Source organism: Notolabrus celidotus, chromosome 11 (assembly GCF_009762535.1).
Source record: "Notolabrus celidotus isolate fNotCel1 chromosome 11, fNotCel1.pri, whole genome shotgun sequence".
Classification (NCBI taxonomy): Eukaryota; Metazoa; Chordata; class Actinopteri; order Labriformes; family Labridae; genus Notolabrus; species Notolabrus celidotus.
In genome coordinates this window covers 36,665,605-36,681,028 of record NC_048282.1, presented here as the reverse complement: position 1 = coordinate 36,681,028, position 15,424 = coordinate 36,665,605, and the positions used below count along the sequence as shown (strand labels likewise).

General features: G+C 43.3%; 1 protein-coding gene across 1 annotated transcript in view; it reads left to right on the top strand.

The window, feature by feature from the left end:
* ptk6b (PTK6 protein tyrosine kinase 6b) overlaps window positions 1–15,029 on the top strand; it is a 29,559-nt gene extending 14,530 nt beyond the window's left edge. The window contains exons 3-8 of the mRNA XM_034694801.1: window positions 1,411–1,574; window positions 3,437–3,602; window positions 10,431–10,592; window positions 12,153–12,334; window positions 12,418–12,571; window positions 14,463–15,029. Of these exons, the coding sequence (XP_034550692.1) occupies window positions 1,411–1,574; window positions 3,437–3,602; window positions 10,431–10,592; window positions 12,153–12,334; window positions 12,418–12,571; window positions 14,463–14,650 (1,016 nt within the window). The 3' untranslated portion in view covers window positions 14,651–15,029. The remainder of the gene's footprint in view (window positions 1–1,410; window positions 1,575–3,436; window positions 3,603–10,430; window positions 10,593–12,152; window positions 12,335–12,417; window positions 12,572–14,462) is intronic.
* Window positions 15,030–15,424: the final 395 nt, after the last annotated feature.

The following is a 15,424-nucleotide window of genomic DNA, read 5'->3' as shown; positions in this document are numbered from 1 at the left end:
GCAAAAAAAATGACAGATTCACAGAATGAGTGGGTTGGTTTCTCTATAAAGGTATGGCTGGAGGTTATTAAACGATTCCAGCTCCACAGAGAGGTGAAGGTTTTGACGTGGCCGGCATATGATCCACACTTCACACCAGCACTACTTGATCACAGATACAGACAATGGATCCAACAAGGTATCACCGCCCTCTGCAAAATGTTATCTAACTGGAAGCTTGATAGCTTTCAGAATCTATGTAAGCTATTTGACTTGAACAGACACGATTTCTATAGGTATCTACAAAATTAGACATTTCTTCCTGAAGGAGATCGAAGGTCCTAACCTTGAAAACCCCTCAGAAATTATACGGATATTTATAGGCGCGTATAAAGGTGAAAATACCAAAGGCACCATTGGCAAATTATATAAGAGCATCACCTCAATGAGCAAAAACTCAACAAATTATGTAAGGCAACGTTGGGAAAAAGAGACGGGGATGGAGATACCTGTGGAGGTGTGGCAACGTATCTGGGAGACTCAATGCACCTCCACTAATTCATTAACCTGGAGGGACTTTTGTTGGAAAAATTTGATTCGGTTCTTTATAACTCCTAAACAGAAATCTAAATTGACTGGGACTCAATGCTCCTGCTGGAGGGAGTGTGGATCAGAACAAGTAGACCATGCCCACATATTTTGGTATTGTCCACAGGTTCAACCTTTCTGGGAGAGGGTGGGACATTTAATATCAGAGATAATGGGCTTTGATATTGATGTGTCATTTATGTCTTTGTATTTTGGAATTACTCCTGAATGTCTGTGTAAAAGTGACCTCTACCTGTTGAAGATCTTCATGGCCGCGAGTAAAAAATGTATTACCAAATGCTGGCTTCAGAGAAACCCCCCCACCATAGAACTCTTCCTGGGCACGGTCAATTATCTACGCTCCATGGAAAAGATGACTTACACCCTCCGTCTACAAAAAGACAGGGGGGAAAGATACTGGATGAAATGGGACTCTTACCTACAGGAAAAGGACACAGATTAAGGGATTCTTTATTTTATCTTATTTTCCTCTCTATTTTTTTTCTTTTAGACGCTACCCGATATTGCTCTGATCCATGTGCCTGTGTATACGTATATACTTGATGTTAACTGACCTCACTTTGTGTTTCTCTTCTATATGTGTTTATTGTATTGAAAGTGCTATAAAAATAAAAGTTATAAAAAAAAAAATAATAATAAAAAATATAAAACTCAGGTTCTAAAGAAGAAAAATCTGTTCTTTGTGGTAAAAATCTGACTTAAATTACAGGAAAAAGAGTGTTTGGAAGAGCAGTTCAGCTGTGGAAAGTCCCTCTGATTTCAAAACTTCATACTTCAGTGTTTTAATGTCTGGTTGAACCTGTTTGTGTCGTCTGTCCGCAGTGAGGTCCAGTAATCGAGTGAGGCACTTTAAGATCTTCCAGACGGAGGAGTCTAACTTCCACGTGGATCACAGCCATAACTTCAGCTCCCTCATCGACCTGGTGGAGCACTACAGCTCCAACGGCCTGAACAACTCATGCAAACTGGAAACTCCCTGCAAGAGGGTAAGGACCGTCTGAGTCTGAGCCTCTGTCTCTCTGCTTCTTCATTTCTGTGTTCCTCTTATTTCTGGTAAAACAAGAAGTGTGGATGATAATTTTCAGCGGTGTTGTCAAAACAACACACATCATGAGCTTCTCTGTGTTTGTATGTGTGTTGTGTTTTGGTCCTGCACATGGAAACTGTACCCGTGAAAAACAAGTCTTCCCTGCCAACGATGAAGACAGAGTTGATATCGAAAGTCTCACTGATTGAAAGGTGTTATTTACTCTAAGAGTTGAAGTGAGGGCAGATTTGCACTTTGAGCGCTCATTACTGAAATAACTGTAGCATGCAGGGTGAGACTCGATTCTTCAGAGATGTTCTTAGACATGAGAAAGTTCAGTGGTACAGTTTTACAGACACAAACATTAAAGCCTCCAGGGACTCAAATCAACAAAAAAACCCTAACTACAATATTTATAGTCATATGTACATCCATGTTCGGTCCTTCTCTGATCAGTAACAGCACTGGATCTGATAGGTTTCCATTCTAGTCAATGTGTTAAAGGTGACATATCATGCAAAATGGACTTTTTAATGGTTCTCTACCTGAAATATGTGTCCCTGTCTACAAACCCCCCGAGAATGAAAAGAATCCATTCTGCCCCTGTTCTGATTTCTCCACCTTTCTGTAAATGTGTGCTGAAACCAGCCGTTTCAGTTTTCAGTGTTTTTGTTACGTAACAACAATATCCGGTCTGTAACAGGAAGTCAGAGCTCGGAGCTTGTTCAGCCCATAGACTGTATAAAATACAACTCAACCCCTCCTCCGTTTTTCATTCCCTGCACACATGTGTGCTAACAAGGAGCTTAGGAGGGAGGCATGCTAGTTGTAGGCTGTCTTAATAAACACAAAGATCGGTTTTACTCCCCACGTCTGCAGATTTGAAGATCTAGTGGATGATTTTTATTTATCATGGATAAGTGCTAGCGCTAGTTAGCATAGCTACATAGCTACATGTCGTAGCTGTAGCTGTGTACCAAGACACACGTCTACATACTGACAAAAAAACCCAACAAGAAACACTAAATCTGTGACCAATCCTTCAGAAAAGGTCCCGTTGCCTTTCTGGCAGAGGTCGGTTTTACTCCCCATGTCTGCAGATTTGAAGATCTAGTGGATGATTTTTATTTGTCATGGATAAGTGCTAGCGCTAATTAGCATAGCCACATAGCTACATGTTCATAGCTGTAGCTGTAGCTGTGTACCAAGACACACGTCGACATACTGATAAATAAAACAACAAGAAACACTAAATCTGTGACCAATCCTTCAGAAAGGTCCTGCTACAGGCGCCTCTCCGTCAGGATCAGATTCTGGATCAGATTCAGAGGGTTGAAGTAACGTGATCTCTGAGCAGCCGTGTATATTCAGCCAACATGTAAACATTAGATCAACGTGCTGGAGAGCCGAGGCACATCCACTTCCTGAGGGGGTGTGGTCAGAGAGAAAACAGAGTGTTCTGAGGAGGACTGAAGAAGAGGGGTTTACAGGCAGACCAAAATCTGATTTCAAAGTGTTTTTTTGAGCATAAACTTTAAAGACATGTTTTGGGGACCTCTTAGACCAATATATATTGATGAAAAAAGCGTGATATGTCCCCTTTAACTTCCACTGGATCCACTCTGTTGCGTTCCGGCTGCGTCTCTGATCCGGCAGGTCAGAGTCCTCCGGTTCAGAGACGCAAGACTTCTATTGTCACCGGATGCTGGAGCACGACGCATCAATCTCAACAGAGCAGATGGAGCGGGACAGGAAGGAGTGGTTAATTTTCAGAATAAAACACTCTGACTTTAAAGTGAACCTGTGTCTCTTCTTCATCAGAAACGGCCTCAGACTCGGGACTTGAACCACTTCACGGTGGACGACTGGGCGCTCCCTAAAGGCGAGTTCACTCTGGAAGAGGAGCTCGGCAGCGGGTACTTCTCCAACGTTTACAGAGGGCGCTGGAAAAACACCATCCAGGTCGCCATCAAGGTCCTGAAGAACGGTAACTGAGCCGACTTCACTTCACACAGTTTGTTTCATGAAGGCAGAGGAGGGGGGGACCGGGTTTGTGGTTTCAGGCTGAAAATATCGTTCTATTTCAGTTTATTCAGGCCGCCACACTCACAGGGGGGAGGACTGAGTCTGTGTGGATTTGTGTTGTTGGTATTAAAGATTTAAAAGTGCAAACTGTCAATCAAGATAAGAGCTAATGATTAGAGTCTTAGATTAAGTTATGGAAAAGAAGCATGTCACTATATATCGTTTGGTTTTGGACGATCAGCTACACAAAAATAAACTGAGGTCATTAGTTTCATAAATCAGAAGTCACAGTTTGATATGTCCCAGCTTGATCTCAGATTTTTGCATCAAGGTGTTTTAAACTTACAGATCATAAAAAATATGACTAAACACTCAAGATAAAGTTTACTCAGGTAACCAGGTAAAGGATGGACAGAAGGAACAAAGAACTGAGAGTACTTTTAAAAGAAGAAGGACAGAGAGGGCTGATGATTTTGTACTAAGGATGTCAACAATTAGTCAACTATCAATTAATTGGTTGTTACTCAAACATGCATTTTTGTTTGGATTTTCTCTCATGTGGATCAGACATCATGTGGTCTCATATTTGGTTCAGCTATCAGGGAGGTGTTTGAAGTTTAAAGCATGTTTCATGTGAATCAGCTGACTGAAGGTGTTGCTCACAGCAGAGACGCTCAGCTGGGGGCTGCGGCTGAGTGACAGGTCTCCACGAGCGCTTTTTTCTCTGATTCTGACCCGGTCTTGCTCCCGGCTGACACCTGACCGCGTTCACATGCTTATTTTTCTCAATAAGAACGAGTAGACAGAAACTGGACTCTGTGAGTCTGAGATATGATTCTGTTCAGTTCCCTTGTTGAAGTCTGAGCCTTCACTTTCCTGACTGTGTGTCTGCAGAGATTATGAACCTGCTCCACACGTTGATATTCAGCGTGTTTAACATTTTGAACACCTCAATACGATCTGTAGATATTCAATACTGTCAGTTATACACATTGTGTCATGAAGGAACATTTGATTCAGGGGGAAAAACGCATTTGGGATTGTTTTTGACATGGAGAACGTTTACATTTTTTAAATTATTAATCCATAATTGATCGTTAACATTTCCAGAGATGGATCACAGAAAATACTTGAAATTGAAATCCCTATTTTGTACTTTTAATAACATTATATCAGCAAGTTTTAATTACTTTTTCGACCTGCACTGCAAAAAACTCCCTGATGAAGGCTGGAAGCCGACACACTTCGGAGTATACCTTTTAGGTTGCCAGCTTACTAAAGGCATTTCAACTATTTTCACAAGATGAGGTTTTGATTCCTGTCCTGTTTTACTAGTCATAAAAAGCTCTCCTCTTCCTTGATTCTGCTTTTGCAAAGGTGACTAGTATTTTAATGATCTTCCTGAAGTTTAAATCCGCTCTATGTGTCTGTTTTATTAAGACAAATCACAGTTGGATCAGGATTTTGTTTCTGCAGAAACTCATTTCTTAAAGGTGACATATCATGCAAAATGGACTTTTTAATGGTTCTCTACCTGAAATATGTGTCCCTGTCTACAAACCCCCCGAGAATGAAAAGAATCCATTCTGCCCCTGTTCTGATTTCTCCACCTTTCTGTAAATGTGTGCTGAAACCAGCCGTTTCAGACTTCAGTGTTTTTTTTACGTAACAACAATATCCGGTCTGTAACAGGAAGTCAGAGCTCGGAGCTTGTTCAGCCCATAGACTGTATAAAATACAACTCAACCCCTCCTCCGTTTTTCATTCCCTGCACACATGTGTGCTAACAAGGAGCTTAGGAGGGAGGCATGCTAGTTGTAGGCTGTCTTAATAAACACAAAGGTCGCTTTGAATCCCCACGTCTGCAGATTTGAAGATCTAGTGGATGATTTTTAGTTTTCATGTAAAAGTGCTAGCGCTAGTTAGCATAGCCACATAGCTACATGTTCGTAGCTGTGTACCAAGACACACGTCTACATACTGACAAATAAAACAACAAGAAACACTAAATCTATGACCAATGGTTCAGAAAGGTCCTGCTGCAGGCGCCTCTCCGTCAGGATCAGATTCTGGATCAGATTCAGAGGGTTGAAGTAACGCGGGTCTGTGAGCAGCCGTGTATATTCAGCCAACATGTAAACATTAGATCAACGTGCTGGAGAGCCGAGGCCACACCCACTTCTTGAGGGGGCGTGGTCAGAGAGAAAACAGACTGTTCTGAGGAGGACTGAAGAAGAGGGTTTTTCAGGCAGACCAGAATCTGATTTCAAAGTGTTTTTTTGAGCATAAACTTTAAAGACATGTTTTGGGGACCTCTTAGACCAATATATGTTGATGAAAAAAGCGTGATATGTCACCTTTAAAGATTTTGTTTCAGATCAAAATTTAAACAAGATGTCCTTTCTTCAAACTAGGGATGTAATCAATTAATCCAGTATGGATTAATTGGTTGTTAAGAACTTACTCAAACACATTTCTTTGTTTAGATTTTCTCTCACGTGGAACAATCATCATGTGGTCTCACATTTCAGCTCTCAGGGAGGTGTTTTAAGTTTAAAGCATGTTTGGATGTGAATCAGCTGACTTAGACGTGCCATTTGGTCGCTGAAAGGTTGACAGTCCAGGTGGTGGGACTCCAAATAGGACAGTGAGTGGATCAGGGAGGAGGACTTTGTCAAATACTGATCCCAGAGAGACATTTCTGCACAGAGAGAGGGGAGTGGATATTTCATACTTTTTATATAAAATAATAACAGAAAGTGTTTTATTTTTTCAAACTGCATTGCAAAGAACTCCCTGATGAAGGCTGGACGCCGAACGCCTCAGAGTATGCTTTTTAAATTATGTTCTATGTTTAAAAATTGCCAATTTAATAGAACATCTTAACCTTTTTGTAAACATGAGGTTTTATTCCTCTAATTGTTCTAGATTTGCTCAAACCCTCTGCTTAAAAGAACCATCTTTTGAGATGGTTCTCTTAAACTAGTCCTAAAAAGCTCTCCTCTTTCTTGATTCTGCATTACAAAGACGACTAGTATTTTACTGACCTTCATGAGGTTAAAATCAGCTCTATGTGGCTCTATTATTTAGGGAAATATCAGTATTGGGTCATGACTTTGTTTCAGTCTGTTTTCTGAATATTTTGTTTAAGATCAAAAAGGATCAAAGCTTAAACAAGATGATCTTTGTTCAAAGATGCCCGACACATTCTCCTGGCATGCAGCAGATACTTTGATTGCACCGTGACCTATGTGTCCTACTTTTAAAAAAGCAGGATTGAGCTCATTTCACACATCCTGCAGTAAGATATGTATTTATACACACACAGCTGTAAATACATGCTGCATTATTCAGTTTCTGCAGGACTTAGAGGACGAGGAGTAGAAGTAGAGCGGGGGTTTAATGAATCTTTAAAACGTGTGTATCTATGAATCCTCAAAGTGTCCATAACCTCTCATAACATTGTGTGAAACATGCAGGATGGATAAACACACAAAACACACCAGCTGCAGACTTTCATACAAACATTAAAAAATCAGAAAGCACATCTTCTGCAGAGCGTATTAATCTTCCTGCCCGGTTGTCAACACAACAGAAGCCGTGTGGACGTGAATGTGCTGCAGCAGCTGTCTGACTGTTTTTCCTGCCTGCAGCGTTTGTGCAGAGCTCAGCTCAATCTGACCTTTCATTTCCCAAATGCCAGAAAATCTTAAAGAGCCTGACTCGGACGTTTCCTGGGCGAAGCAGCCACAACAGTCTCTGGCCTCGTTCTGAGGTAGTGCGGGAGCGTGTTGCTCTCCAGAAAACTGACCTTTGTTTCCCGTCGGATGAAAACGTGTAGGCGCTCTGAGTGAAACTGGGTGTGTGTTATCGAGCAGACAATGTGCAGAGATCTGTCAGTAATGATTCACATCTGGTGTGTCACATAATTGGCAGGTGAAGCTGTGGTATGTTAGGTATTAAAGGTGACACAGTTATTCCTTCTCTTGTTTTCATTCAGCTCATGTTGTATCAGTCCAGTGTAACAGACATCTATATAAGGTGACAGGCGGCAGGTGAGTCACTTTGGAAAAATGAAGCTCAGGTAATTAATCTCTGCTTCGTCAAGTCGCTCACTGACTCATCGATTGAAAGTAATGCCTGACCTCTTCTCTGAGAGGGAAGTAAACACTCCGAGTGTCTCATAGTTCCAGAGTGTCTCTCGATATACTCAGACGACCTCAGAAAGGAATCCATTCAGATACTCTTCATGCAAATGATCGCACAATCAGCTGTGAAGATATTTCCCTGACTTGTTTTTGTTACGGCGTTAAAGGTCATCAGTTTGCACAATCGAGAACTGAGCCTGCCTTACTTTACTGTCGTCTCTGAGCTGGTCTTACAGCTGGATTACAACAGTAGTCAAATAGGGCTAACCATTGTGTGCTAACCCTACCTCTGAATGGGGTTGAAGTGTTAATAACTGCACTTCAGGGACTTCTGGTTCTGAGTTGACATGTATTATCCTGCTCTGCTACCTCAATGTCAAAATCCTTTACAGACCTCTTCTTTTGGTCTGCAGTGAGACCACTATGTGAATAACGTACAGTAATGCTCCTCTCACAAAGAACACTGCCGAGCACTAGCTCCAGCGCCAAAGCTATGGAGACAGACGAAGCTGCTATGTTGAAGCAGCAGGTAATGAGGACATGACGCCAGATTTGACGGCCTAATGACTGCGCAGGTCTAGACCGTCCTCTGTGTTCTATTATTAACAAAGACCCAACATCAAGACAGGATCAGATCCAGTCCCATTTTACAGACAGGACTCAGTCTGATCTCATCTTAATCCACCATGAGCAGAGCACTTTGCAGCATTTAGCAAGTTACAGTGGCAAGGACAAACTTCCTTTAACAGGCAGAAACCTCCAGCAGGACCAGACTCATGTTAGACACACATCTGCTGAGACCGTTTGGAGAGAGGATAGAGGGAGATGAAGAGAGAGAGAGAGAGAGAGAGAGAGATGATAGTGGGGAGACGGATAGTAATAGTTGTAGCAGCTGGAGTCTGGCAGAAAGAAGAAGAAGAATAGAAAAAAGGAAGGAAGGATGAAACGAAGAAGGAAAAGAAGGGAAAAAAAGAAAAGAAGAAAACCAAAGAACGAGTGAAAAAGAAGAAGAAAGAAAGAAAGGGAATAGGGAGAAAAGAAGGGGGAAAGAAGAAGAGGACAGAAAAGAAAGAAAGAAGAACGGGATGGAAAAGAACGAGGTATGAAAGAAGAAAGAAATAAGGAAGAGAAAAACGAAAGGGAAAGAAAAAGAAAAAGAAGGAAGGAAGGAAGGAAAGAAAGAAAGAAAGAAAGAAAAGAAGAAAAGAAGAAGGAAGGAAAGAGAGAAAGAAAGAAAGAAAGAAAGAAAGAAAGAGAAATGAAAGAAAGAAAGAAGGAAAGGATGAAAGAAAGAAAGAAAATAAAATGAAAGAAAGAGAAAGAAAGACAAAGACGAAAGAAGAAAAGAAGAAGGAAGGAATGAAAGAAAGAAAGAAAGAAGGAAAGAAAAGAAGGAAGGAAAGAAAGGATGAAAGACGGAAGGAAGGAAGAAAGAAGGAGAGAAGAAAGAAGGAGAGAAGAAAGAAGGAAAGAAGGAAGAAAGAAAGAAAGGAAGGAAAGAAAGAAGGAAAGAAAGGATGAAAGACGGAAGGAAGGAAGAAAGAAGGAGAGAAGAAAGAAGGAGAGAAGAAAGAAGGAAAGAAAGGAAGAAGGAAGGAAAGAAAGAATGAAAGAAAGAAAGAAACCTCCAGCAGGACCAGACTCATGTTAGACACACATCTGCTGAGACCGTGTTGGAGAGAGGGATAGAGGGAGATGAAGAGAGAGAGAGAGATGATAGTGGGGAGACGGAGAGTAGTAGATGTAGCAGCTGGAGTCTGGCACGTCCACAGCAGCAGAGATCCAGAGGAACCTACGAGACAAGGGAGCTCAGGGACTCCAGAAAGGTCTATGGTTAGTAACTTTAAAGGGACAGGAAGAGTTAAAGTGAGAGACAGGCAGAGAGAGGAGAGAGAGGGGAACCTAGTATCAGAGCTGAGTGTCTCAGAAGTAGAGAGGGACTTGTTTCTCCACTGCAGAGGAGAAGCAGAGGCTTAAGTGCACAGGCGTTCCCAAAGAGCTGAGTCTTTAAAGGTAGAAAGGGACTCTGCAGGATTAAATGGAGTTAGGTTATTCATTCCACCACCAAGAGACGAGTGACACAGAGCTCTGTTGACACGGGTGCAGCAGGCGCCTTTCATTAGCAGAGCGTAGCAGAGGAGAGGGAGTGTTTCCAGGTAGGCAGGGTGTGCAGTTTTGGGTCAGTTGAAGACCAGTCTGGAGTTTCTGCAGGGGCTTGAGTGTGCATGCAGGGAGGCCGATTGCAGCAGTCAGTGTGTGATATCATGACAGCCTGTAGCAGGAGATGTGTTGCATGCTTTTTCAGGTAGGGTCTGATCCTCCTGGTGTGATTCAGGGTGAATCAGCATGACCGAGCGATTGAAGCCGTGAGAACCTTACAGGTTAGCTATCAGACATGACTAACACCTAAAGTTTGCAAAACAGAGAGAGGACAACAGATAGAATTCCCTTTCTTGCTTTAAGTATGTCACGTCTGTTAGTTGGTCAACAGTTCATGTTTTCCACCCTGTTCCTCTTTCTCTCTGTTCCTCTTCTACCATTCTTTATTTTCCTTGTTTAAACTCTCTCTCTCTCTCTCTCTCTCTCTCTCTCTCTCTCTCTCTCTCTCTCTCTCTCTCTCCATCACTTCCTCTTCTCTCCAGACTCGGAGGTGAACCACCGGGAGTTTCATCAGGAAGTCCAGATCCTGAAGGGTCTCCGCCACCGTCACCTCATTTCTCTGTTTGCAGTGTGCATGGCCTCGACGCCGTACTACATCATCACCGAGCTGATGGAGAAAGGCAGCCTGCTCAACTTCCTGAGAGGTAAACCTCAGTGTTCCTCTTCTGACAGCCTCTGTGATGAATACTGACCGGTTTAAGGTGCAGGGGTTGAGAGGTGGAGAGTTAGAGGGCTTGGCTTACGGATGGTGTTGTTGTTTGTTGTGTTTGGACATAGTTACTGAACATGTCCACACCTTAAATGTGGCTGCACAAGTCATCAGGGCACCATAACAGTACTGCCCATGTTTAGGTTTATGGTTTAACTAACAACCTCTTAAAGCTGTATTACAAAGGAGACATCAGGTGTTAGAGGTCAGGTTAGAATCACTGGAGGACAGAGGAAGCTGTTGACTACTTTTTAAATGAACTAACATGTTGGTTACAACATCTACCAAAGCCTGGGAAATAAACAGGTTGTCTTGCAAATTAAAGGTCTTCTGTTTGCTGAAATAACATCATCATGAAGCAGATTTGGAAAGAGTGAAAAGTCTATCAGGTCTTTACTCAAGCGGCGAGGAAATGTTGTGAAACCGAGGTCTGATCGATCATTTCTGATGCATTCAAGGTCGTATGGAAATTGGAACACTGGTTTTGCAACACAGATGTGTCGCTCATGCAGATATCTGTTAAAGGTGACATATCACGCTTTTTTCATCAACATATATTGGTCTAAGAGGTCCCAAAACATGTCTTTAAAGTTTATGCTCAAAAAAACACTTTGAAATCAGATTTTGGTCTGCCTGAAAAACCCTCTTCTTCAGTCCTCCTCAGAACACTCTGTTTTCTCTCTGACCACGCCCCCTCAGGAAGTGGGTGTGGCCTCGGCTGTCCAGCACGTTGATCTAATGTTTACATGTTGGCTGAATATACACGGCTGCTCAGAGATCACGTTACTTCAACCCTCTGAATCTGATCCAGAATCTGATCCTGACGGAGAGGCGCCTGCAGCAGGACCTTTCTGAAGGATTGGTCACAGATTTAGTGTTTCTTGTTGTTTTATTTGTCAGTATGTCGACGTGTGTCTTGGTACACAGCTACAGTTATGAACATGTAGCTATGTGGCTATGCTAACTAGCGCTAGCACTTATCCATGACAAATAAAAATCATCCACTAGATCTTCAAATCTGCAGACGTGGGGAGTCAAAGCGACCTTTGTGTTTATTAAGACAGCCTACAACTAGCATGCCTCCCTCCTAAGCTCCTTGTTAGCACACATGTGTGCAGGGAATGAAAAACGGAGGAGGGGTTGAGTTGTATTTTATACAGTCTATGGGCTGAACAAGCTCCGAGCTCTGACTTCCTGTTACAGACCGGATATTGTTGTTACGTCACAAAAACATGGAAGTCTGAAACGGCTGGTTTCACACACATTTACAGAAAGGTGGAGAAATCAGAACAGGGGCAGAATGGATTCTTTTCATTCTCGGGGGGTTTGTAGACAGGGACACAGATTTCAGGTAGAGAACCATTAAAAAGTCCATTTTGCATGATATGTCACCTTTATTATCTAATAGTAGATACATTAAAGCTAGGGTTGGTAGTAGCTTTTCCTCAGGACTCTGTTTCCTGTTTGTTTTTAACTCCCTTGGTTCCTGTTTCAGATCCAGAGGGTCAGAGCCAAGACATTGCCTCCCTCATCGACATGGGCGCCCAGGTGGCTGATGGGATGTCATACCTGGAGGAGCAGAACAGCATCCACAGAGATCTGGCGGCTCGAAACGTCCTGGTGGGAGAGGGCAACATCTGCAAGGTGGCCGACTTTGGACTGGCACGAGTGATCAAGGTAGGAAAAGAGGACTGAAGGACGGGTTTGAGTGTCTCTTTGTTGAAGTCAATGTGATTTTAAGACAGCGTTTTCTCATCCAGGAGCCGTTTTACATCTCAGAAGATAAAAAGATTCCATACAAGTGGAGCGCTCCTGAAGCCATCAGCCACGGGAAGTTCTCCATCAAGTCAGACGTCTGGTCCTTTGGAGTCCTGCTGTATGAGATTACTACGTATGGAGGCATTCCTTACCCAGGTCAGTGGAGGAAGAGGATCTGAGGGAGCGGGAGGGAGTGGGAACATGGAGGAGGTCGGACAGATATGGGGGGGGGGAGGTTGTGGATGGTCTTGAATGTCGACAGAAGGACTTTGAACTGAATGTGGAACTGAACAGGGAGCCAGTGGAGCTGTTGGAGGACAGGGGTGATGTGGTGGATGGAGGGGGTTCGGGTAATGATACGGGCAGCTGAATTCTGGACCAGTTGGAGTAATCATGTCTGTATGATAAACCAGTCCCTCCAGGAAGTTGCGATTTCGCGATCGCAACTATCAACGCAAATTCAACCAATCAGCGCGATTTTTTCACAGCCTTGCAATTTTTTACAATCAGCGCAACTTTCTCGCAACTTTGACCAATTACCTTAACCTCAGCCCCTGTACGTCATCGGTTTTGTCATCAATTTCACTTCCTAGGAACATAAACATAAGTCCTCACTTGATCGGCACTTTTCAACAACAAAACACGCACAGAGAACGGGTGAAAAGAGAGGACAGCAGGCAGGACAAGTGACCATGACAACGTTGTTATTTATAGATTGAGGGGCTCAGAGTTCGCTTGGCCACCTACCTGCAGCAGGTGTACTTCATGAACCAGCTCTCCTCACCTCCATGCATCTGTCTCATCTTCATTGATGATTTTTACCCCCGGTGTGTGTTAGTGACAAAGACACAACTGGGGGACGTCTGTTTAATATTTGATGTTTGACGTTGTTGCCGCCATCACCGTAAAAAGCTCTGCATCTACAGCTTGATTTAATCCAGTTTGGTGAAACATCAGACACATTCAGTAAGTTTTGATCAACTCCTGATCAACAAAGATGCAGATTCATTTCAGAGTGCGTGAACTGCCTCTGAAGTGCCTCTGTCACTGCGAGGTGCATTCAGGGACCGTCGTAAATGTGCAATACAGTCCTTTCATGGCATTTTTCTGTGAATGAAGAGAATCAAAACACAGTCACAGTGGCCACATCAAGAATGTTTTCTAAAAACAACTGTAATTTAGCGTATTTACTCGCCCCTGAGATGTTATTGGGGGAAAAAAGCAACAAAAATAATCGCAACTTTCACCGCAAATTTTTCAGAAAGCTGTCGCAAATTCAGGCTTTTTGGGGACGCAACAATCACAAAAAAACCCCCACGAAATCCTGGAGGGACTGGATAAACAGCAACATGTATCAGCTGTAGATTAACAGAACACGCTCTGAAACTCTGTGGAAAAGGAAACAGAGATCGTAGCGGGACCGGAAGGAGGCGGCCGGCTATCAGAGAGACCACACTGCCCTCAGGCGTATCGGCGGAGAATTGCTGCGCGACACGGACACACCGACGCACAAGTATGTGGTGCTCATGTCCGCGTCAGCCCCTGCTGCGTAGGGGAGACGCAGAAGTATAAATCAGCCTTTAGTCGGGCTCACCCCTAATTACAAAGCTGTATTCATGTATAAAACTCTGCAGCACAAAGGCTTTAATCAGGACTGTGATAAAAACCGTGCAGCTCTGATAAGTCAACAAACTTCAAGGGGAATAAAAGTTGTTGAATAAAGTCCTCTAGGCTCGTTGGAAAGTCCAAAGAGCAGAAATAAAACGACAGAATTGAAAGACAGTCTTTGATAAAGTTGCATGTCTCTGGCAGGAGTCGTTCGGGAACTGAAAGTGAGCTTACTAAATATATTCGAACACGTTACGACGCCCTTGCTGCTGCTGAGTCGTAATGTGTGAAACAACATCTCCGTGTGTGTGTGTGTGTGTGAAAGCGGTCACATGAAAGTATGTTGAAAAAAGACCACAGGTGTTTCTACAGGTTTCATGGTAATCATATATATTTAGTATTTACCACTTCTCCATCCTTCCTTTCTGATCACATCCAGCCTACAACAACACCGAAGTGTACGAGCAGGTGACCCGCGGCTACAGGATGCCGGCTCCGCCCAAGTGTCCGGACTTTCTCCACAAGACCATGCTGAAGTGTTGGAGCGAGAAACCCGACGACAGGCCGACCTTCAAGACCCTCAAGGAAAAGCTGGACAACGCCTACGAGCAGGAATCACAAACATGAGACTCCCTGCAGTATGGACTGGTGACCACAGGGGGGCAGCAGAGAGCGAGAGACAGGACAGAGGACAATCTCTGTTTGAACGGAGACAAAAACTGATCGAACACCCAGAGAGACTTTCAGTGTGTTTCAAACGTCCACATCATCGTCTTTTAACAGAGACATCTTTTTATCTTTTATTTCTTTCAACTTTAAACTTCTTAACAACGTTCATTCAAGTCTATGTGATACTAGAGAGAAATATCCTGACACCAGAGACTGCAGCTCCTTCATCATCCTTCACATCTTATTTTACTTCTTTTTGATTCAAATTGCCTCAAAACTTTGATAACAGGAAACTGAAATGAATGCTTATTTGAATAAAAACCACGACTGCATAAAACTTGTCTCAGCGATGTCTCACATTGGTTTCTGAAGAGTTGTTAGGAAGCCATGTCCTCCCCAACTCTCTACTCCATGTCCTCCCAACTCTCTACTCCATGTCCTCCCCAACTCTCTACTCCATGTCCTCCCAACTCTCTACTCCATGTCCTCCCCAACTCTCTACTCCATGTCCTCCCAACTCTCTACTCCATGTCCTCCCAACTCTCTACTCCATGTCCTCCCAACTCTCTACTCCATGTCCTCCCCAACTCTCTACTCCATGTCCTCCCAACTCTCTACTCCATGTCCTCCCCAACTCTCTACTCCATGTCCTCCCAACTCTCTACTCCATGTCCTCCCAACTCTCTATTCCATGTCCTCCCCAACTCTCTACTCCATGTCCTCCCAACTCTC